The sequence below is a fragment of the Chlorocebus sabaeus genome, chromosome 7 (assembly GCF_047675955.1).
Source record: "Chlorocebus sabaeus isolate Y175 chromosome 7, mChlSab1.0.hap1, whole genome shotgun sequence".
In the NCBI taxonomy this organism is placed as follows: Eukaryota; Metazoa; Chordata; class Mammalia; order Primates; family Cercopithecidae; genus Chlorocebus; species Chlorocebus sabaeus.
Window position 1 is genome coordinate 62,025,779 of NC_132910.1, and position 23,468 is coordinate 62,049,246.

The 23,468-nt window shown below is 36.6% G+C and overlaps 1 protein-coding gene across 1 annotated transcript in view; it reads left to right on the top strand.

The window, feature by feature from the left end:
- The window catches only part of ENPEP (glutamyl aminopeptidase), an 83,452-nt gene that overhangs the window by 52,656 nt on the left and 7,328 nt on the right, over window positions 1–23,468 (top strand). Inside the window, exons 12-18 of the mRNA XM_037990910.2 lie at window positions 10,651–10,787; window positions 10,918–10,973; window positions 16,465–16,615; window positions 17,681–17,754; window positions 17,864–17,968; window positions 18,052–18,222; window positions 21,663–21,803. Coding sequence (XP_037846838.2) covers window positions 10,651–10,787; window positions 10,918–10,973; window positions 16,465–16,615; window positions 17,681–17,754; window positions 17,864–17,968; window positions 18,052–18,222; window positions 21,663–21,803 — 835 coding nt within the window. The remainder of the gene's footprint in view (window positions 1–10,650; window positions 10,788–10,917; window positions 10,974–16,464; window positions 16,616–17,680; window positions 17,755–17,863; window positions 17,969–18,051; window positions 18,223–21,662; window positions 21,804–23,468) is intronic.

Below are 23,468 nucleotides of genomic sequence, written 5' to 3' on the forward strand. Positions count from 1 at the left end.
AGATTTGTCTCTTCTGGTCATTTCACGTAAAGTGTATATGCAGTATTTTGTGACTTTTCAATTAGCATAATGATTTCAAGGCTCATCCATGATATAGCATGTATCACTACTTCATTCCTTTTTATTGCCAAATCATATCCCATTATATGGATATACCACCATTTGTTTATCTATTTTTCAGTTGATAGATATTTGGATCATTTCCACCTTTTCTCTGTTATGAATAATGCTGCTATAAACATTTGTGTATAAGTTTTTCTGTGGATCCAGCGTTTTTTCCACCTTTGGGCCTTTTAAGAAAATGTTTATTGTTAACTGTTTTTGTAATTTTTTACTATTACTACAAACTACCAGCTTTGTCATTGTAGAGGTGAAACTCCTTCTGAAGCCCTTCTGCACAGGGATTGCTATTACAGCAAACCTTTCTCTTGATTATTTATGTTAATAATTATTGTAATATCGTGGTCAAAAAAAATTCTAAATTTTTCCAGAATTCCCAGATCAATGCCACTTTGTCTTCGTATTTTATGCTGTGTTTGAGTGCCAGGCTCTATCTTTGTGGTCTTCTAACCATCTTCTTATTCATAAGGACATTTGCCGAAGGAAAAGGGAGAAGACAGGGGGAAAAAAAAGGACATTTTTAACAATGTGTAACAGCACTGATAAAAGGCATCATAAGAAGGTTAGAATTCCACTGGAAGGTTTTCAGTGGATTTGGTTTAACTATTACTAAATATTTTCCCCATTGGTCACCATAGTTAATTGAGGATTGGAAGAATATCACGGCAGCTGTTTGATTTACTGTTTACAAGTTTGAAAGCGTGAATAATTCATCTACCCTAGTACAGTTCACCCAGCACTTTCATGGAATGAAGTTTCCATACAAGTGAATTTTCCAGATAACTAAAGCTTACTCAAGTGCTTTGTAGAATGCATTTCAAGACTTCACAATAGACATTGTTCTAATATGTATTATGTATTTCTTAGAATATTTGGAATAATAAATTTAATCCTTAATTACTAAATTAATTCTTTCAAGCATGTATTGCTTACATGCCAAGAACAGAGAAACAATGGGTGTAGTGCTGGGGCAAAAAAAAAAAAAAAAAAAAAAGCAATCCTAACCCTTGCATAGGTGATTGCCTAGGGATGGGTTTGCAGGCAGATGTAATGCTGTGTCCTAAGTGCCTCTGTGGCAATGCAGATCACCAAAAGCACTCATAGAAGCATCAGCCCAGGTTTGGAGGTTTGGGAAGCATTCCTAAAAAATGCTTAGAGTTCAGAGGCTAAAGACAGAGTATAAATGGGTGATAGAATTGACTGAATGTAGAGGAGACGTGTGCTCTGGACAGAAGCATGACTGTGAAAGTGAAAGAGCAGGGAGTTCTCACACTCCTTCATATCCCTTTGTCAATACATTTCACACATTTTTTCGTTCTAACTATTGACCTATATAGGTCTCCCTTCCCCACAGAATATTCTTTGAGGAAATGGAGCTTGTTTGTTATTGTTGTTGTTCTGGATCTACAGCAGGCATCTAATAATTGTTTATTGAATACATGAATGAATAAACAAATAAATGAAGAGGCTGATAGTCACAGAGCTTTGATGACAAATCTGCCTTTGTCTGAAACTTCAGAATCATGTCTGGTCACTGAGCCAGAAGCAAACTAGAGGTCTTTTTCTACTTCAAAGTGCCTGCTCCATTTTTAGGCTGTACAATAAGTTCCTGTTTCCTGTTTGAGGACATCTTCAGCTCTCAGCTTAGAGCACGGATGACGAACATGTCCTGAGTGTACTAAATGGGCAACCAGCTCATGTTACCAGTCCTACCTCCCTCCTCTTGGTTTCTTTGATGATTCATTAGTTAGAAATTCTTCAGGCAATAGTGGGACTCTCCCCAAGGTCTTTTATTTACATTTCTATTGTACGTGCTATTTTAGGCATTAAAACAACAACTAAACTCATAATTTCTAACAAAAGAAGAGAACCTCTATCACAAAACCTTTTCTAGCTACTCCAGTTACCCTGAATAATCTCTCCTGTCATCATCTCCTGACATAAAATATAGTATATTTTATCCTGTCAGTTTCATCCATCCTTATTCCTAGTATTATTACTTTATATTTTAAACAAAATCATTGTTATTAAGCTTCATATGCTCTGTCTTTTCTCTCTCTCTCTCTCTCTCTTTCCTTTCTTCTTTTTTTGACAGAGTTTCGCTCTTGTTGCCCAGGCTGGAGTGCAGTGGTACGATCTCAGCTCACTGCAACCTCTGCTCCCTGGGTTCAAGTGATTCTCCTGCCTCAACCTCCCATGTAACTGGGATTACAGGTGCCCACCACCACGGCCGGCTAATTTTTTGTATTTTTAGTAGAGATGGGGTTCACAGTGTTGGCCAAGCTGGTCTTGAACTCCAGACCTCAGGTGATCCACCTGCCTCAGCCTCCCAAAGTGCTGGGATTATAGGCGTGAGCCACCGCACCTGGCCTTTCTCTTTTTTTCCTCAACTAAATTATAAGCTTCTTGATGACACAAACTACACATATTTCTTGTCTCCTGTCCACCTTATTATCAACAAGATGCTTGTACATTCTAAGGGTTCAGAAAGTCCTAGTTTAATGAAGGGTTGTTTGCCCCAGACAGTTGTACTTTTAGAGGTTAACTGCATGTATTTTAGTTATGTCTCTGTCTTTTAGTGTCAGCTGCTATTTTGGCTATTGTCAGTGCATCTACATTTAGTAGCATACCACCTTTTTGCATTTAATTTACTGCTTTCTAACATTTAGAAGGATTGAAGGTTGTTATATCGTATCAGGTAACCAATCTTGCTAAACATTATATTTTAAAAGAGACATTTCTAAGTGCATAGGATCTGGGCGAGGTCTAAGGTCTAGCAGGTGGTGTAGACTCTGCAATAGCTGTTTTCGTGACTCTTACTTCCAGATTTGAGGGTGTCCCTGGATGGTTTGGACTATCCAGACTGTCCAGTCAGTTTCTATGATAGAAATAGATTTACTAAACATCTATGATAGTTATATATAAATATTTAATACCAAAATAATGATGGGCATATATTTTTGTATTTGATGACAAAGAGGGAAACACTTTCTTCATTTTTTCAAGCTAAGCCTCATGGAATGCACAAGCTTTGATTGGATGATTATGGGTTCAGTTTTGCTGGTTTAGAAACTCAATTTGTCAGTTCAGCTGTGGTCAACCAAGTCTTGGAAGATTTACTCATCTAAAGCAAACATACAAGAGATTAAGAATGCTAATTTGTTAATTTACACAGTTAAAATATATTTGTTAGTGAATCCGAATACTCATGTCTCATACCTAATTAGGTATCTCTTTCCCGGAAGAAAGTTACTAAGTAAGAATTAAGGGGCCAGGTGTGGTGGCTCACCCCTGTAATCCCAACACTTTGTGAGGTCAAGGCAGGCAGATCACCTGAGGTCAGGAGTTCAAGACCAGCCTGACCAGCATGGAGAAACACTGTCTCTACTAAAAAAATACAAAATTAGCCAGGCATGGTGACACATGCCTGTAATCCCAGCTACTTGGGAGGCTGAGGCAGGAGAATTGCTTGAACCTGGGAGGCAGAGGTTGCAGTGAGCTGAGATTGTGCCATTGCACTCCAGCCTGGGCAACAAGAGCAAAACTCTGCCTCAAAAATAAATAAATAAATAAATAAATAAATAAATAAATAAATAAATAAAGGGAGAGTTAAGGTAGATTAACTATTTTACAGAGGTCTTTAAATTGTGATAGTGTGATATACTGCATTAGCCAGGTTAATCTAATTGTTGCACTTTAGAGACAATCAATAGTGTCTTGGTGCAATAAAAGTTTCTTGTTCATGCAACATCTAAAGGAGATATTCCTGACTGTCATCTCTTCTAGGTGGCTCTCCACCAGATAATGACTTGAAAATCCTGTCTTCTTCCTTCTTATGGCTTTACCATCCCCTGCATCTTGAAATCCCTCACTGGATCTTTTGCATCTAGCCCAAAGACAGGGGAAGAGAATGAGGGAATCAGGCCTCGAAGTGCATCTGTTACTTCTGCCCACATTTTATAGCCAGTTCTCAATCATGTCCTGCAAGGAAGGCTAACAGAGTCCAGCTCTGTACCCAGGAAGAAAAGGGAACTGTGTGGTAAACAACTAACAGGCCTCTGTCACATACACTGTTTTCTGTAGGACCAGACCTGTCAAATAGCCTGAAACACATGTTCCAGCTCAATTTGGCACCTATTTCCCTGTGCACACTGGAGACACATTGACAGATCTTCACTACCCAACTCTCCTTTGCAGCTCTTTTTTTTCAACTACCAAAATTATTGCTAATTGTTATCTTTCCTTATGGTAATTGACTTGCATTTTTCCAGTTTCCTATTCCTTGCATATTACATATTAAAGCCACAGGCATACCTGAGAGATACTGCAGTTTTTGGTGCCAAGTCACTGCAATAAAGCAAATATCACAATTAAGTGAGTTACACAAGTGTTTTGGTTTCCCAGTGCATATACAAGTTATGTTTACACTATACTGCAGTCTACTAAGTGTGCAATTGCCTTATGTATAAAAAAGTATATATGTTAACTAAAATAATTTATTCCTAAAAATGCTAACAATCATCTGAGCCTTCAGCCAGTTGTAATCTTTTTTACTGATAGAGGGTCTTGCTTCAGTGTTGATGGCTGCTTGCTAATTAGGGTGGTGATTGCTAACGACTTGGGTGGCTGTGGCAATTTCTTAAAATAAGACAACACTGAAGTTTGCTGCATTAATTGACCCTTCCTTTCACAAAAGGTTTCTTTGAAGCATGTGATGCTGTTTAATAGAATTTTACGCATAGTAGAACTTCTCCCAAACCCTGGTGCTGCTTTCTCAATTAAGTTTACGGAATATTTTTAATCCTTTGTTGTCAGTTCAAGATGCTCATGGCATCTTCACCAGGAGTAGATTCCATTTCAAGAAACTGCTTTTTTTGCTCACCCCTAAGAAGCAACTCCTCACCTATTCAAGTTTTATCATGAGATAGCAGCAATTCAGAGACATCTTCAGGGTTCACTTCTAATTCTAGCTCTCTTGCTATTTTCACCACATCTGCAGTTACGTCCTCCATACAGGTCTTGAACACCTCAAAGTCATTCATGAGGGTTGCAATCAACTTCTTCCAAACTTCTGTTAATGTTGATATTTTGACCTCCTCTTATGAATCATGAATGTTCTTAATGGCTTCTAGAATGGTGAATGCTTTCCAGAAGGTTTCTAATGTACCTTGTCCAGATCCATCAAAGGAATCACTATCTATGGTAGCTATTGCCTTACAAAATGTATTTCTTAAATAACAAGACTTGAAAGTCAAAGTCAATCCTTGATCTGTGGGCTTCAGAATAGATACTGTGTTAGCAGCTGTGAAAACATTAATCTGCTTATACATTTCCATAAGAGCTCATGGAGGACCAGGCGCATTGTCAATAAGCAGTACTATTTTGAAAGGAAACATTTTTGGTGAGCAGTAGGTCTCAACAATGGGCATAAAATATTCAGTAAACCATTCTATTAACAGATGTGCTGTCATCTGGGCTTTGTTGTTCCATTTATAGAGCACATGCAGAGGAGATTTAGCATGATTCTTAAGGGCCTTAAGATTTTTGGAATGGCAAATGAGTATTGGCTTTAATTTAAAGTTGCCAGCTGCATCCATCCCTAATGAGAGAGTCAACCTGTCCTTTGAAGCTTTAAAGCCAGGCATCGACTTCTCTCTAGCTGTGAAAGTCCTTAATGGCATCTTCTTCTAATAGAAAGCTGTTTCATCTACACCGAAAATGTTTTTAAGTGTAGCTGCCTTCAAAAATGATCTTAGTTAGATCTTCTTATTAACTTGCTTTAACTTCTATATCAGCACTTGCTGCTTCACCTTGAACTTTTATGTTTGGAGATAACTTCTTTCCTTAAACCTCAAGAACCAACCTTTGCTAGCTTCCAACTTCTCTGCTGCAGCTTCCTCACCTCTCTCAGGCTTCATAGAATTGAAGAGAGTTAGGGCATTTCTCTGGATTAGGCTTTGAATTAAGGGAATGTTGTAGTTAGTTTGACCATCTATCCGGAGAGCTAGAACTTTCTCCATATCAGCAATACAGATGTTTCTCTTTCTTATCATTCATGTGTTCACTGGAGTAGCACTTTTAATTTCCTTCAAGGACTTTTTCTTTATGTTTAGAACTTGGCTAACTGTGTGGAACAAGAGGCCTGGCTTTCAGCCTGTCTCAGCTTTTGACATACTTACCTCACTAAGCTTAATCATTTCTATATTTTAATTTAAAGTAAGAGATGTTTAACTCTTACTTTCATCTGAACACTTGGGACCATTGAAGGGTTATTGATTGGCCTAATATTGACATGGTTGTGTCTAAAAGAATAGGCAGGCCCAAGTCGGGGGACGAGAGAGAGAAAGAAAGAGAAAGAGAAAGAGAGACAGGGGAATGGTCAGCTGGTGGAGCAGTCAGAACACACACAACACTTACCGATTAAGTTCTCACCTTATGTAGGTGTGGTTCATGGCTCCCCAAAACAATTACAATAGTAACATCAAAAATCTCTGATCACAGACCACCCTAACAGATGTTATAATAATGAAAATTTTGAAATATTGCAAGAATTATCAAAATGTAACCTAGAGACATGAAGTGAGCACATGATGTTGGGAAAATGGCACTGATAGACTGGCTTTGCTACAAACCTTCAATTTGTAAAAAATGCAGTATCTGCAAAGTGCAATAAAGTGACTTCTGTCTAGCGCAATAAAGTAAGGTATGCTTGTACACCTTTCTTTACAGGCAGATTCTCTAGGCCACTTGCTGAGATTTAGAATGGACCCTGTAATTATTACTAAAACAATCACTAATACTTTCTTGAATGGGTAATTTGTTGAAAGCATTACCACAAATGGATAACCGATCCATTTTATTATGGATCATATTAGCTTTAGTTTCAGAAATTAAAATTTTCTTCTATGACCCCAAAGTCTAATAATGCATTCTACTTGAAACTTTTAGGTCTTCAAGTATATTTTGCATGTCATTAGTTAAAAAATACTACTCGTATCTTTCAGTTGTTTTTTGTTTTCTTAAATAAATTGAGATGGGGGTCTTGCTATGTTGACCAGGCTGGTCTCAAAATGGTCTCAAGCAGTCCTCCTATCTTGGCCTCCCAAAGTGCTGGGATTACAGGTGTGAGTCACTGTGCCCAGTCTCAGTTGTTTTACTATCAAGTGATACACAAAATTTAGTAAGAGGTACACTCTGTAATTTTACATTGAAAAATAATTCGCTTAAAGGATTAGTGCAACACGGCATTTATGTCACCTAAGAAAAATGTTTTTTTCGCGGGGCGCGGTGGCTCAAGCCTGTAATCCCAGCACTTTGGGAGGCCAAGACGGGCGGATCACGAGTTCAGGAGATCGAGACCATCCTGGCTAACCCGGTGAAACCCCGTCTGTACTAAAAAATACAAAAAAAAACTAGCCGGGCGAGGCGGCGGGCGCCTGTAGTCCCAGCTGCTTGGGAGGCTGAGGCAGGAGAATGGCGTGAGCCCGGGAGGCGGAGCTTGCAGTGAGCTGAGATCCGGCCACTGCACTCCAGCCTGGGCGACAGAGTGAGACTCCGTCTCAAAAAAAAAAAAAAAAAAAAGAAAAATGTTTTTTTCTCTAGGAATCTCAGGCTATCATAAACTGTCTACTTGTCTAAAATTTGTTACAATTATTTATAATAGATAGTAACATTAAAGAACTGTTACTTGTGCTCTGTTACTGAAATCTACCAGGATTGAAATTAAAGAGGCTCTGGATGAAATTTTGAAAAGGTAATTATCACTTTTCTCTATCATCTAAGCAAATAAAAGAAAAAAGTAAGAATTTTCTAGAAAGAGCTCCTACTCAGAAATAATTCATTCAATACTTTTTGGCATAGATAGAACTATTAAGAAACAGAATAAAACAATTTTTAAGTTGATACAGCATTATATGTCCATTAAGCTTAGATTTCCAAATATATAAAATGAAATTGCAAGGTGTTTAAAATATAACTTCAAATGAAGAAGGATTACTAATAATAAAAAGTGTAGGGTCCCATTATGTTTGTTGTGTGTTTGTGCATGTGTGCATATAGAAGATACACACACACACACACATACACACACACAACAGGTAAAAACATGCTAACTGTGGTGGGTAATTTTTATATTCTTCTTTATACTTTTTTGCATTTTCCAAGTGCTCCATAAAGAATACATACTATTGTTATAATCAGAAAAAAAAATAATAAATGGAGTAACAGAAGGAAACATACAGTATATTAGTCCTGTATTTTAATCTTACTAGAGTATTTTAGTTCTACTCATTATGTAACTAAACAACTGAACAGTATTTTGCTGTTGACAAGTGTTCCAAAAGTAGCATGAACTTGGAAAGTCCTTAACTACTGACTTCCTGGATCTCAGCTTCCTCATCTATAGAGTGAGAAAAATCACAGTAACTCTAGACAGGCTTAACTAGGTACATATAAAGCACACTAAAATATGGCAGTATTTAGATGGATTGCCAGGAACTTCTCAATGTTATTTATATTTGCTTCGCTATTTATAGAACTGGCAGCATATCCCCTTTCATTATAATGGGGATAGCTACCATCTGTTGGATACATAACACATAACTATGTGACCAACACTTTACCTATGTTATCTTATTTAATCTTCACAACAGCCCTGTGAGGGATTTTTGTCCCTGTCTTCCTTGGGGTGAACTGGGACACAGAGGGGTCAAGTGATCTGGCCAAGGTCACACAGCTAGTAAGTCACAGAGCAAGGATTTTATCCTAGGTCTGTCAGACTCAAAAGTTCATGCTCTTTCTCCTGTAACATATGGCTTTATGCTTAGCAAGCAACTCTCTTTCTGATACAAACATTCAAAGTGTACAGATGCCAAAAGATTAGCTTCCTTTCAACAACTTGTCCATGGGAGGATGACAAAGAGAGAGAAATTCTACATGAGTAAGGGTTTATAATTTATCAAATACCTACTCCAAAAGTTCCTAAAGAAACTTATTGTCTTGTTGGAGAGCTTATTCATATATTATGAAAAACTACTGTGTCCTGGATATCTTCCAGACCTTGCAAACACTTCCAAAATTTAAATCATATTTCCTCCCAAACTGACTCACCTTCCTCTATTCTCTACTGGCAAAACCATTATTCATCCAGTTGTGCAATCCATTTTCCCCTCCTCTGACTGTCCACATCAAGTCAGAAAAAGGATTTTGTTGATTTTACTTGTGATATGTCTTTTGAATAAATCAACTTCTTTCTAGTTTCATCATCTCCACATTAGTGTAAGCCCTCATCCTCTATTGCCCTACATGACTACAGTGGACTCTAAATTAGTCTTCTTGTCTCTAGAATCGCCTCCAAAATGTCTCCCATACCACTATTGAAATTAGCTTTCCAGAAAATAGACTTGAGCACGCTACTTTTCTGCTTAAAACTCTTTTCTCCTCTCATAAGATGGATTCTTAACATGGCATATGACTCTTCATACTGGAGGCCTGACTTTTATTTCCAGCATCACCTCCTATTTTCCAATTCCACAACCTACATTGTTGGTACCTTAAAATATTTGAAACTTCTCAACTATACTGTGTTCCTATAGCATTATTTAAATTGTATATTGTCCATGTAAACAAAAGAGTGTATGATGTATGAATTGAAAAGTATAGGAGTAATGCTAACAAACATGGTTATATCAAAGCATAGCTATTATTTTAAGTACATATCTTTTACCTAAAACATAAGTCTCTGCTCCTTCAGCATTGGGCTTCTAAAATCTATACAACAGAGCCTGACATATATATGGATGTTGTTTTAGAAAGAATGCTAATTTGATGAATCAGTTGATGGAAAAGTATGTTGTAATCAACTGAAATAGGCAGTAGACGGCTTCACAAAGATAGATAAATTGGAAAAACAGGTATGAAGTCGATTACAAAATCAAGAATGTTTCATTCGGATCTCAATTCTATTGCAGGTCTTCTTGATACAGTAACATTTTTAAAGTGTTGCTGATTATCAATGATTTATCCTGCTTAGCAATAGCCATTTCCATCAACTTCAATGTTGATTTTAATAAACAAAGTCTTATTTTGAGTGTTTACATTTTTATCCCCTCCCCAGGCTGCCCCAGTGAATATTCTTTGTATAATTAGTCCATTATGACTAGGGATCTATAGACTACCCCTGAAGGCATGGACATATCTGTCTGGAGGCATTGTTTTCTTATACTGATGGATTGACCAGCACAAAATTATTTCACCCATTTGGCAAGCTTCTGCCAGTAAAAACTATCCATCATAAATTACAGTGTAATTATTTATATTACTTATTTCTTTTTTAGCTCTCTCATTATAGTGACATTCTAAAGTTAGGCAACTAAGTAAAAATTGGGTTTTGGGTTTTGGATCCAAATCAAACCAGCCTCCTTGAGCTAATATTTCTTTTCTTTTATTTTCTTTTTGCCCTCTGGGTCTAATTTCTCTGTGTTTACAGTGCATGCAAACATGTTGCTCATTAGTGTTTATTTACTACCACAGGAATCACTTTGAACTCTTCTAATCCTAGTGGAAATGCTCTTCTCAAAATAAACCCAGATCATATTGGGTTTTATCGTGTAAATTATGAAGTAGCAACTTGGGACTCGATAGCTGCAGAGCTCTCCTTGAACCACAAGGTAAGAGACAGCAATGGTTGGAAACTGTTTTAGTTTTGTTCTAAGAACAGCATCTTAATGATATTAATTTTTTTCAACATGCTTTGCCTTAAGAATTGTGTTTTTTATCTCTCTTTCTCCCTCTTCCCAGACATTTTCTTCAGCAGATCGTGCAAGTCTTATTGATGATGCTTTTGCCTTGGCAAGGTGCGTTTCCAAATGAGACTAAATTACCTAAAATACTGTGGGTTTTGTCATAAATCTTTTAAAAATGAATTAAACATTGCAGTATTAATCAATTTTAGCTTAAACTATCCAAAGCCACTATTTAAAACATTATCGTTTTTCTTAACTCTCTTTTCAAAAGTTCACATGAACCTAATAGTCAAAATACTGACATTAGCCCTTACGGTATACACAAAAACTTACCTAACCTATTGACTTTGAGTATGGTTTGTCTATATCAGGATCCTTGAGCTAATTAGGAGTGACATTTGCAAATGATCGAAAGTGTACCTTCATAATTTGATTTAATAAAAAGACAAACAACGTGTTTTGTTAATTCAGTTCTGTGAGCCCAAGCCCCGTGTAAGATTTTATGGCTGGAATTGTCAAATCTTATTCAGGTCACTGGGGTAAGAAGAATGAGCTATGGTGCTTTAGAACTGATCAAAATTAGGGGACAATTTGGAAAATTTGACTCTTTTTCTCATAGTCTGAAGGTAATTTGCTCTTTAGAAAAAGTGTAGATTGGGGGAACTAAGTAGTATCCATGATACCTCTAATTTTTTTTTTTTTATTCATGTAGTCTAACACCAGTAATTTAACAAGCATTTATTGAGTTCCTGGCACTTTGCAGAAGCTGGAGACACAGCCAGTTTTATTTCTCTGGCTTTGCAGTGACCTCATTCTAGATATAAGCCATGTACTAAGAATGAGGAGCCACTTCCCTCAGTAACCTCCCATGGCCTCTTTCTCTGGATTGGGTATCCTTCTTAAGGGACCCTATATTTCCTCATAATACTTTACTGTTATTGTTTAATAATTGTGCATTTCACCCATCAAACTGAAAGTTCATGAGGGTAGGCACCCAAACCCAGCTCCTGACTGTATGTGGCCAATAATAGTTGAAAATAAATACTGACTAAATAGAGAGCTGGAAGAATAGTATAGTAGTACTAAAGGCATGGGGAAACTATTTTACATAGAGTTCCTAGATAGTATATTGAAAGTCAGAAAACCTTGACATATTTCAAGGAAGGAATTATGAGTTTGAAAACAGGCTCTTGAACCCCATTAAAATCCTGGTTCCATATAGCCTTAAGTGAGTCTCTTAACCTCTCTCTGGCTCAATTTTATTATCACCAAAGTAGAGATGACCTTATAAGACTTCTGTAAGGAATAAATGAGATAATGGACATAAATCACTTAAAAGATTGTCTGGCATGTAGAAACTCAATGCATTGTATTACATGACCAAAATGCATCCACCATTAATTAGTAGTGAAGATGCATTTAGAAAAGCTCTTCTGAATTTGTAATCTACACTCATTTTGTAGCTAATAGACAATATGATGTTCTAGTGAATCTCCAAGTTTAACCTCCTGGATATGTAATAGATTATTTTCACTATATTACAGTATACCACTCACTCATTTAATAAACAAACATTGAGGACCTATTATGTGCCAGGTACTGTGTAGAATAGAATCTGGGAAATTAAATGATGAAATAAGATGATCAATAAGTATTTTAAAACAGAATCATTTAGTTTTTATTTTTAAATTGTCCTGTTCCAAAGCTCAGCTTCTTCACTGTTAGAAATTACAAAGAACTGTACTATCTCTACAGTTTAATTTGCATCACAATGTAGGAGGTCCTTTCTATTCCAAGATGAAGTGAAAGCCTCTTGAACAGCTCTCTCTGAGGAACTGAGTATCAAGCAAATAACTTACACTACTGAAATACTTCCTCACGTTTGCTCAGCTCCTTGGCCACAGCCCCATAAAATTGTGAAGAGCTGTGGAGAGGAAGAAAATGAAACAAATTTGAAATTCAAAACATATGTAGGATCGGCCGGGCGCGGTGGCTCAAGCCTGTAATCCCAGCACTTTGGGAGGCCGAGACCGGTGGATCACGAGGTCAGGAGATCCAGACCATCCTGGCTAACATGGTGAAACCCCGTCTCTACTAAAAAAAAAAATACAAAAAAAAAAAACTAGCCGGGCGAGGTGGCGGGCGCCTGTAGTCCCAGCTACTCGGGAGGCTGAGGCAGGAGAATGGCGTAAACCCGGGAGGCGGAGCTTGCAGTGAGCTGAGATCGGGCCACTGCACTCCAGCCTGGGCGACAGAGCAAGACTCCGTCTCAAAAAAAAAAAAAAAAACAAAACAAAAAAAACATATGTAGGATCACACAAGAGAGCTAGAAAATACCTGCACTATCACCTGGCTCAGTGATGTTCTGCAGCACATGAGGAAAATGGGACTCGGAGAGAAACAGATTCAACCGGCATTGGTTAGAGCCAAGAGGACAGCTTCTAAGACTACTTAAGCTAAGACCACTATGCAACTTTGGTGGAGGGGGTGGAAGAGAGAAGAAATGTATAGTTAAACAGGTGAGCAACTGTGGCAGGATTAGAATTTATATAAGTCTACTGAGGTATTCAAAGGAATGTAGTAACCACTATATTTAATAATCAGAACTAAATGATACATCTGAAAATAAATGTATTTTTTATTCCCCTGTCTCTTCCAACTTGATCTGAAGAGGTAGTACTCTTACTGCCCTGACTGGGCATATGACTCTTTTGGTCAAGGGAAGAAATTTACTCATCACCACTAGTTCATCCAAACCCTCTCAATTCCATAATTTGCTCAGTCAAGTAAAATCATCAAAGCTTCATTTAAAGCTTCTCCCTGCTCCCACCTTAGGCCAGGTTCAGGCCAGTCACCTGCAATGAGAATGGGGTGATTGATTTCCTCTTCATTTCTCTGTTTGGAACTTCTGCATCTCCCCAGTCACCGTGCTGCCTCTGGTTTCTCCAAAGTTAAGGCAAAGAGAACAGGGAGAGAGAGTAGGTGAGAGGGAGAAAAATCCTGATGTGCTGCCTACTTTTGGTCCTCTCTGAACTTTGTTGATATTTAATGCTGATTCTTTTCCTTGTGTTGTGTTTTTATGGGATTTTTGTCACCCATATTTATTCCATTGAGAAGGATCTTTCTCCTGCAGTTTCCTTCAGGTGGGCAAGTGGAAACGTCTGACCCATTTCCGATCCATAGGAAGTTGTCATGTATGCTTTGCCCTGACAATATGTGGAAGACCAGGCCACCCCATGCAGTCCCACCTCTCCACTCTGAGGCCAGAGCAGCAGCCAAATAGCCTCTCGTCTCTTAGGTTTCTCAGGGTTTCAGACACCAAACCACTGTGCCTCCAAGTTCCAGGAGACACAGGTAAACCTCTTCGAGTGGTTCCACTGAAACCTGTCTCCTGAGGCTTAATTAGACAGAAAAACATCTGGTCCCCTAGCCCTTGGAGGGGAGAGCATTTACAGTGTACTCAGTATACTGACGGCACTCTTTGAAAGGCCGCCACTAAAATGTTTCTCCTTAGTTTCTTCAACCTTATTTATAAGCTGGTGTTGGGCTATCAGCAAAAAATCACACAGTCCTGTTCTTGACTATGTTAGTCCTGCTTTGGGGTCCTACTTCTTTCTTTGGAGCATAGGCCAAGAGACTTAGTCTTGGGGCCTTGCCAAAACAGACACAGAAATAATTCTTCCCCCCACCCCATCCCCTGCTTGTTACAATAGTTTTTTGTTTTGTTTTGTTTTTTGTTTTCTCTTTGCAATTACTTGATATTGTCCTCTTCAGCCCACTTCTTGCTACAGTCTGGAGAGGGTGGGTAATAACATAAGGGAAAGCAGATCCTGCTGTCTGGTAAGCCTGTGGGTGGGGCAGGAGTCACTAGGTAAGGGAAGAATGGCAAAGGGAACAGCTGAAAGGACCACCTAAGCTAATGATCTAAGCAGAATTTCAGCCAGGTTTCAAGGACCCCTGGCTCCAAGGATATCCAAGGTAACAGCCACGTTAGCAAATAAGAAGCAGCAGGTGAACATCAGTCAAGCCAAGATCATGGACTTAGATACAAACATTTTTGTAAGTGTTTGCAGAGATAACCAGAGAACAACACAGAACTCTAAAAGCAACTTTTCCTATCCTCTCATGGACTTCCCTTAAAGGAAGTGAGAAGATGGGGAATGGGAAGAGAATCCAAAGGTGATTTAGTTAATTGCAAAATGACTGTTTTAAGCCAGAAATCTGAATTTAATTGGCAAGTTCAGTTGAGTGACTAGACAGCTGGGAACTTTTTATGCCCTTCACACCAGCTGAAAAACTTGCCGAAGGACCCAAGCACATGGGGTCAGTTTTACTCACCCAGGCACCTCTCTCAGCCATTTTTGTTGTCCCTCTAGAGAGTTATGTTTGACAAGACACTATACTTAACTACTTAACTCAGGCTTCTCTAAGAAGGACTGTGCAGTCTTTCCAAATTACACTCAGGAAAACAAAAAACAAACCTTCTGCTATAAGAGTCCCCCAACCTTCCTAGGTGCCTTAGCCCAATATAGAAGAGCAAGAATGCTCTCATATGACCTTTGTCCTCTTCTCCATTTTATTTGGTGGAAATTTTAAGCTGTAACTTCCAACCTCTCTACACTATAAGATATAGTAAACTTCTATAATTTAAGTTCCCCAGGCTGGGCTCTCATTATATAAAAAGAATATTTTTGAACAAAGAAAAGTCTCAACCAAGTCTGGCCTTCAGAATTGCTCTTTGCCTATGGACTTAAATGGAGTTTGAGACCCAAAGTTGAGTAAGAATGCTAGCAGTCTTGAGTTGAGTTCCCTAGAAGCAGGGTCAGAAATAGAGGTTCTTGTACCATGGTTTCTTGAGAGAGTAATTTCATGAGACAGGGAGTTAAAAAAAAAAAAACAAAACAAAAAAAAAAAAAAAAAAAAAAAAAACAGGACAGGGAAGTGGGAAAGCTGAGCTGATTTCAAAAGGTTCAAAAATTCTTTTGAAAGGAAAAGAAAGTTGATTTTTTAACCTTTGAAATGTTGATAGTATCTTCAAAATTTTCTAGAAGAGAAAAATTTACTTTTTAAATGAGTTTTACTGGGAAATGGATAAGAAAGAAGATGTTATAAAGGAAAATAGAAGTTCAATTTGAATGTTTTAAGCATTCAGGATTCATGAATACTGTTATTTATGTTTCTTCTTCATAAGCAAATGTAAATAATTTCAACAAAATACATTTATAATGTGCGTTTCTATGTTATAATCTGCTTGGGAACCTAGAATTTAAAAGTTTCTATTTATGAATATTAACTGTACAGCTAAATGGCTTTTGTTTTATTTGAAATTTTGCTCTTGTGCTTTTTCAAAGGTACATGTTAATGCCTTTCCTCCTCCTTACTATTGAATGTATGAAAGCACTACTATATAATTTTGGACAAAACTTTTTGATTGGGCTTCAACCAATAAATGCAATTCCTTGATTGTTGAATGGAAGAATCCTCATTAACATGGAATGCTTTGATCGCCAAAACTTTCAGTTAAATGGAAACTAAAGTCTGTGATTTTTAATTAACTGTGGGGTTTTTGTTTTGTTTTGTTTTGTTTTTTTGTCTTTCTCAGAGCTCAACTTCTAGATTATAAGGTGGCTTTGAACTTGACCATGTATCTCAAAAAGGAAGAGAATTTTTTACCATGGCAGAGAGTCATTTCAGCTGTAACCTACATCATTAGCATGTTTGAAGATGATAAAGAGCTATATCCTATGATTGAGGTGATGTTAATGCTATGGTATCTTACCAAAGTAAATGTTTAACCATTAGTAGAATAGGATGCTTTCTGAGAGAAGGAGCTCCTAGGGACATAAACCATGTTTGGTTGCCACGTGGAATCAAAAGAAAGTGCAATGACTTGACTAATCAAAGCAAAGCTACACCGTCTATTCTTTTTCAATTTGAAGTACATCAGAATTTATGGTTCTGCATACATACCACTTAGGTGCATTTTAGTGTTAGAAGGAATACAACAATTAATATTTTACTTAAAATATACAACATTTTAAACAATAAATACTAATTAGATCTTTTTAAAAATGGACTTTATCTATGTTAAAATGAATTCTTCTTCTTAAATATAGTATCTTCTTATTCTTACTGCTGATATTTCTACACTGAGATTTTATTATAAGTAGTCATTCTAAATACTGTTTCTTTGCTTTATGATTTCTGTAGCACATAAGTAGGACACTTGTATTTTTGAACAAATTCTGGATTCAAATCTCTAGCTCTTCTGTTTACAAAATGAAAGATCTTGAACAAATGATTTAACATTTGTGAGTCTGAATTTCCTTTGTACGTTAGGAATGCCAACACTTGCCTGCCTACGGTAATGGTATAGTGAGGATCAAATAATATGAAAGTGCTTTGTAAAACCTAAAGCAATATACAAATATCAGTTATTTTTATTTTTTCATATATGCTTAAGCAATCTTCTTAGTGCAGAAAGTATGTTGAGTGTTTTCCTATTTATTACATATGTTAACTAAGAACTAGGGGTTAAAAGGCCTTGCCCAAACTTGTATAAAACATTACAGGAAGGTCCAGGGTGGTTTATATTTTTCAGGATTGAGGCAAAATTGCAATGTGATAAAAATCAAATACATTGTTATTTTAAGGACAAGCGCAAGTTCTCTGAATTTGCAGGAAAACCGATTATAATAGGGGCTGCTGAGTATAATAATTGGGATACTACTGATACGTAGTAAATTAAGTAATAATTTATGCTTTTATTTCAGGAATACTTCCAAGTAAATTATGCTTTTATTATGCTTTTATTTCAGGAATACTTCCAAGGTCAAGTGAAGCCTATTGCAGATTCTCTGGGATGGAATGATGCTGGAGACCATGTCACAAAGTTATTTCTCACTTTTTAACAACTAAAATTCATTTAACATTTGTTTTTTGTTTTAAGACTTGTTGAAAAGTGCTTAAGGCCCTGGATTTGTGTTTGTTTGTTGTTTAAGGTTACTCCGTTCCTCCGTGTTAGGGTTTGCGTGCAAGGTGGGAGACAGAGATGCCTTGAACAATGCTTCCTTTTTATTTGAGCAGTGGCTAAATGGGACCGTAAGGTGATTACTCACATTTTTATGTTTAGAAGACACAATTGAGAAAAGAGTAGTTGAAATCTCTGAAACACTGTTTCTTCTTCTAGTCTTCCCGTAAATCTCAGGCTTCTAGTGTATCGGTATGGGATGCAGAACTCTGGCAATGAGATTTCATGGAACTACACTCTTGAGCAATACCAGAAAACTTCATTAGCTCAAGAAAAAGAAAAACTGCTTTATGGATTAGCATCAGTGAAGAACGTTACTCTTTTGTCAAGGTAAGTTGGGCTTTTATTTCACATATATAAATGGTATTTAATAGTTTATGTGTCACAATCTCTTTAAGAGTCTGATTAAAGTATGATGTTTTGTTGCCAAAAATATCCATAAAAATTATTTTCCCTGCAAGAAACAAAATATCCATATAAGACTGGCCTAAACAATAAGGAAATGTAATCTCATATGAAAACATTCTGGAGGTAGGTAGCTTCCAGTTGTATGCAGCGGCTCAACACTTTCACCCAGGATCCAGGCTCTTCTCTTTGTGATTTTCCATGATCGACATGTTGGATGTCTCACGACTTACAGAGCTTGAAACATTTTGTTTTTACACAAACATGTGTAATGGAGGTAGGACAGGAGCAAAAGAGTTTCCTCACAGGCTCTGTCTGTTATGCCAACAGGATAATTGTCTCCAATTCCCCTCATAATCCAGAACTGGGTCACCCTTCATCATTGTGGTCCACACTCTGGGACTATTACTTGATCCTTTGCTCACTAGGGGGAACTTGAATTCCTTTGGCTGATTTGAGCCCATTAGAATTATCTGGGACTGGGGTAGAAGTCTGCTTTACCTAAGATCAAGGATATCTAATGGTATCAGAACAAAACTGGTCTCTGTATTAGAGAAAGAGGAGTGTCTGCCGCAAATGTATTTACACTTTACTCAGAAGGCACAAAGACCACTTGAAGCTCATCTATGACTCATTTCCCACTCTGCATTTATACTCGAAATCAACAGGCTTCTTCCTTAATTCATTTTTTGCTTAGTTATAGTGTCTGAGTTATTTACTTCATTTATTTAACCAACACTTATGGTGTCCTTTCTATGTATAGATATGTAGATTGTGGAAATAAAAATGAATAAAACATGAATAAAAATGACATCTATCCTTGAGATACTTACAGCTTCATGGGAGAGGCAGAATGTAAACAGTAAATTACAATGCAATACCAATTTAAAAGGACGACCAGAAGCAGTTTGCTTTTACCAGGTAGAGCCAATAATATACCTTCAGCCTCTTACCTCAGGGCTATATATTAATTCTCCTGCTCTCTACCATGACAGTTCATCAAGAACCTGATCATCTTGGCTGGGCACAGTGACTCGTGCCTAGAATCCCAGCACTTTGGGAGGCCGAGGTAGGAGGTTTTCTTGAGCCCAGGAGTTCAAGACCAACTTAGGCAACATAGTGAGACCTCATATCTATTTAAAAAAAAAAAAAAAAAAAAAAAAAAAAGGACTTGATCATTTTCACATTTCACAAAACATCACTAATTCATTACTTTGATGGCATTTTGCTGATTGTTATCTGGTAAGAAAATTAGCAGGTACTTTAGATGCCTTACTAAGAACCTTGTGAACTAGGGGATGAAAGATAAATTGCACAAAAATTCAGGATCCCACCACTTTAGTGCAGTTTCTGGAAGTTCAATAGGTTAGAGCATATCATAATATTCCCTCCAAAGTAAAAGAAATTTGTTGCACCTTGACTGACATGCCACAGAAAAAGATTATTTTAGTGGGTTTAGTAATCTTTTTTTTTTTAATTTTGGAAACAGCATATCTCACATTTGAGTATGTTACCTTAACCATTTACAAAGTCTTCCAGTTTCAAATAATGACCAGAGTAAAAGAAGATTCTGTAGCAAGTCCAGGCTGCAGTACGAGCTTCCTTGGAATTCCTTTCTTATTTGAAACATGTGATCGATACATTGTATTTTCATATAAGTAGATTTATCCACACAACTGCAAGTGCAAAGAAAATGTACGACCTTGATTTTCTATCTGGTTATTCCCAAGAGTTCTCACACTGCTGGGTGATGAACCCGTGAGAGGGAGAACAACTGATGTTGACTATTTTTGTCTGCCCATCTAGTTTTTAAATGAGTCGTTAAACTAGAATTCTCATTTAAATAGTCTCTTGGAGTAAATGTTCAGACTTCTAGAGTTCCTTCCCTACCTCATGCTCCTTCTGCATAGGGAGACATGCCACCTTTGTGGTGATGGAGAAAGAGACCTCTGATTTTTGCTGCTTTGGCCTTAAGGTGTTTACCTATTTTGGTCTGGGCCACAGTCCATTGAGTTTTCATTGATCACATTTTACCTTCTGGTACACTATCTGTCATCCAGAGATGAAAGCAGTGGTCCCAGTCACTTGCTTCTGTTCATGAAGTACCTGTGCTCTGTGTATGGTATTTTTGTTTTCCCATCATGTCTTCCAGCATCCCTGCCTCTTATTGCTAGGCTGAAGAAACTGATAGGACCCCATAAACAGGACCCACAAGTCAAAGGAACCAGGATCGTTAGCTTAAACTCATTCATATATTCACCTCACCTTGTCTATGCTATGATGTACTATCACTGTCCCATGCCATTTTGGCATAGTGCAAAGGTACATGCTGAACTACAGACCTGTTCTTAAGGGGTTGTGTTTTCCAGTTTCCCATGGGGCATGGACTTTGTTTAAGCTTGAGTTTTTTCCAGTCTCATTTAGGGTAAATTTCTATGTCAAATATGCTAAGGGTCTTGATATATTAATAAAAACATACGTAATTTAGAAATATGTTTTCTCTTTGACAAAGGCTGACTCTCAAAGGCTCACAACTCAAGTTGAACAGTGATCCATTTGTTGTAGTTATTATCTTATATCCTCCTAAAGATACAAAGGAATTAAGCCAATGGGTAGGATGCCATGGGGCAGCAAGACTTCAGTAACATGAAAATACATCTAATCTATCAGTAGTAGACATCTATTTTTGAGGTTCCCTTGACACAGTGAATAAAATGTGTGCTGACCTTATTTGGAAACACTTTTTCGATAAAATATACCCTTGTAAGGTCTTGGGCTAGAAATGCTACTCTAGGTATAGCCATGGCATACAATTAAACCTATCCATTTAGTCATTTAATTTATCTTGTACTTATTTGTGTTCTTAATTATTGTCAATTAATATAACCATATAGGTTACATTATAGGATTATTTCTTACAATCTAGGGAAGAGCAAACAACTGCCTTCCTATAGAATATAAGAGCATAGATACATTCTCTTAATTTACTGGATTCTTTTAAAAATCCAGTTGGATAATAGGGAAGTGTGTGAAGTAGTCTATTCAATAAATGCTGTTTTAAAATATTAATGGTTAAAATTCTGTGTTTTAAAATGGTTTTTGATGCTTCTAAAATAATTTAATTTTAAATGTTTTTATAATTTACAGTCCACTAGTCTTTAAAATCATAGGTTGTTCTTTAAAAACAGTTAAGCATATCAGAAGATTTCAAGTTGTCTTTCATCATTTGTCATATTTAATTAACTTTGTCAGTTGATACCTCAAGAATTGAATTGCTGGCATGAAAACTATTTTGTATTGGAATTTAGCTAAGGGTGAACATTATAAGTTCACTTTGAATTGTTTTTCTGTTTGGCTTCTCTTAGGTATTTGGATTTGCTCAAGGACACAAACCTTATTAAAACTCAGGATGTGTTTACAGTCATTCGATATATCTCATATAACAGCTATGGGAAGAACATGGCCTGGAATTGGATACAACTCAACTGGGACTATCTAGTCAACAGGTGGGATGATCTGATAATGGTCTGCTGTTCTCTTTGTTTCATACTATCTACTGGTTCCTCCATTTTTCTTTGGGCCACCGTCTCTGACATCTATACAATATCTAAAATGGCATATTATTAGAGGTAAAGGATCATAGTATTGTCCTCCCAGGGAAGCAATGTACTAGTTAATTTTAAGAACAGTTTTTTTCTGGAAATTATTGTTTCAACTGACTTATAGGATTCTGAGATCTGGAAGACTAAATTGCATTATTTTTAGTTTGGTTAAAACAAGTTAATACAATTCTGCCTGTTGTGTTAATACCTAGCATAATGCCAGGCACCTATTTAGTTCTCAATTACTATTTGATGAAAGCTAGGTAAAAATTACTGGACCTGGGTTCAAATTAGAGTTCTATATCGTACTGAGCTTATATGGGTGATAACTATTACCTATCCTGACCAGATAATGAAAGTTCAAGTATTTTGAATGGTTCTTAAAAGGGAATTATATTTCCTAGGCAATAGAAATTTTCAAATGGGAAATAGCAAGGACAAAAGCAAAATCAGTTAAAGAGATGTCTTTCCAAACTTCATATTTCTTCAGCCCTGTGCAGAAGAAATATTGCTGCTCTTGGTTCTGATACTCTAAATATAATGCACAATTTCCATCCAAAAGGCAGTTCTTTGACAGTATAAAATAGAATAATGTATATAAATAATTCTATAAAATAGAATAAACGTATGTCCCAAATAAATGTATAAACATTGATGAAAAGACCTTTACCATCTGTAATCCCTACATTAGGAAGTAGCCTGTGTTATCTCCATAATGACTGCCTTATGAGAAATACCAACTACAATGATAACTTTTAATTATTTTCTCTTTTCTACCCCACAACTCACCAGAGTGCTATTATCTCCATTTACATTTCTTTTCCTTCTGAGATTCAGATTCTATCTCTAGCTCCCAACCAAAATACACTGCATTGCTTCTGCCTGTTTGTGATAAATCTTTACCTTTTCTATTCTTATAACTATTAGAGTGTCACTGTTCATCCATCTCTATGAAGACTGGTTGGTGTGCATGTGAGTGTGTGTGTGTGTGTGCATGCACTCATGTGCATTGTTAATCTTTTATGATTGTTTAAATGAAATGCTTAATTTAGAATGAATGAATCTAGCTATTAAGAATATGTTATTATCTAGATGTAACAGTTTATATCATGCAAGGTAATACTCTCCATTTTGAAAAATATATGGTTAGTGATAAATACTGCGTATTTTGTTTTAATTGAAAAGACCATAAAACTATCTCTTTTTTTGTGGTGTATGGTGCAAGAAACCTATGTAGATGAAGCATAAAATTTACTTTTGAGTTATTATGAAAAGATAAGTAAATAATCTTTTTTGCATAATAAAATGGCCATTAACTTATCATTTATTGAATAAATATTTCTCAAGGCCTATTTGAGTAGCTTTGCTGTGATTTATTTCAAATAATGCATTTTTCATTTTTAAAAATTAGTTGTTACACTTCAAGAAAATTAAGAAGTAGAAAAAAAAATAGGTTTTACCTTGTCATAAAGTTCATATACGTATGGCCTTAAAATAAATGTATTAGGCCTGAGAGATTGATTATTTTTCAAGATTAAAAAAAAGAAGATAAACTATTTCCAGAAGTAC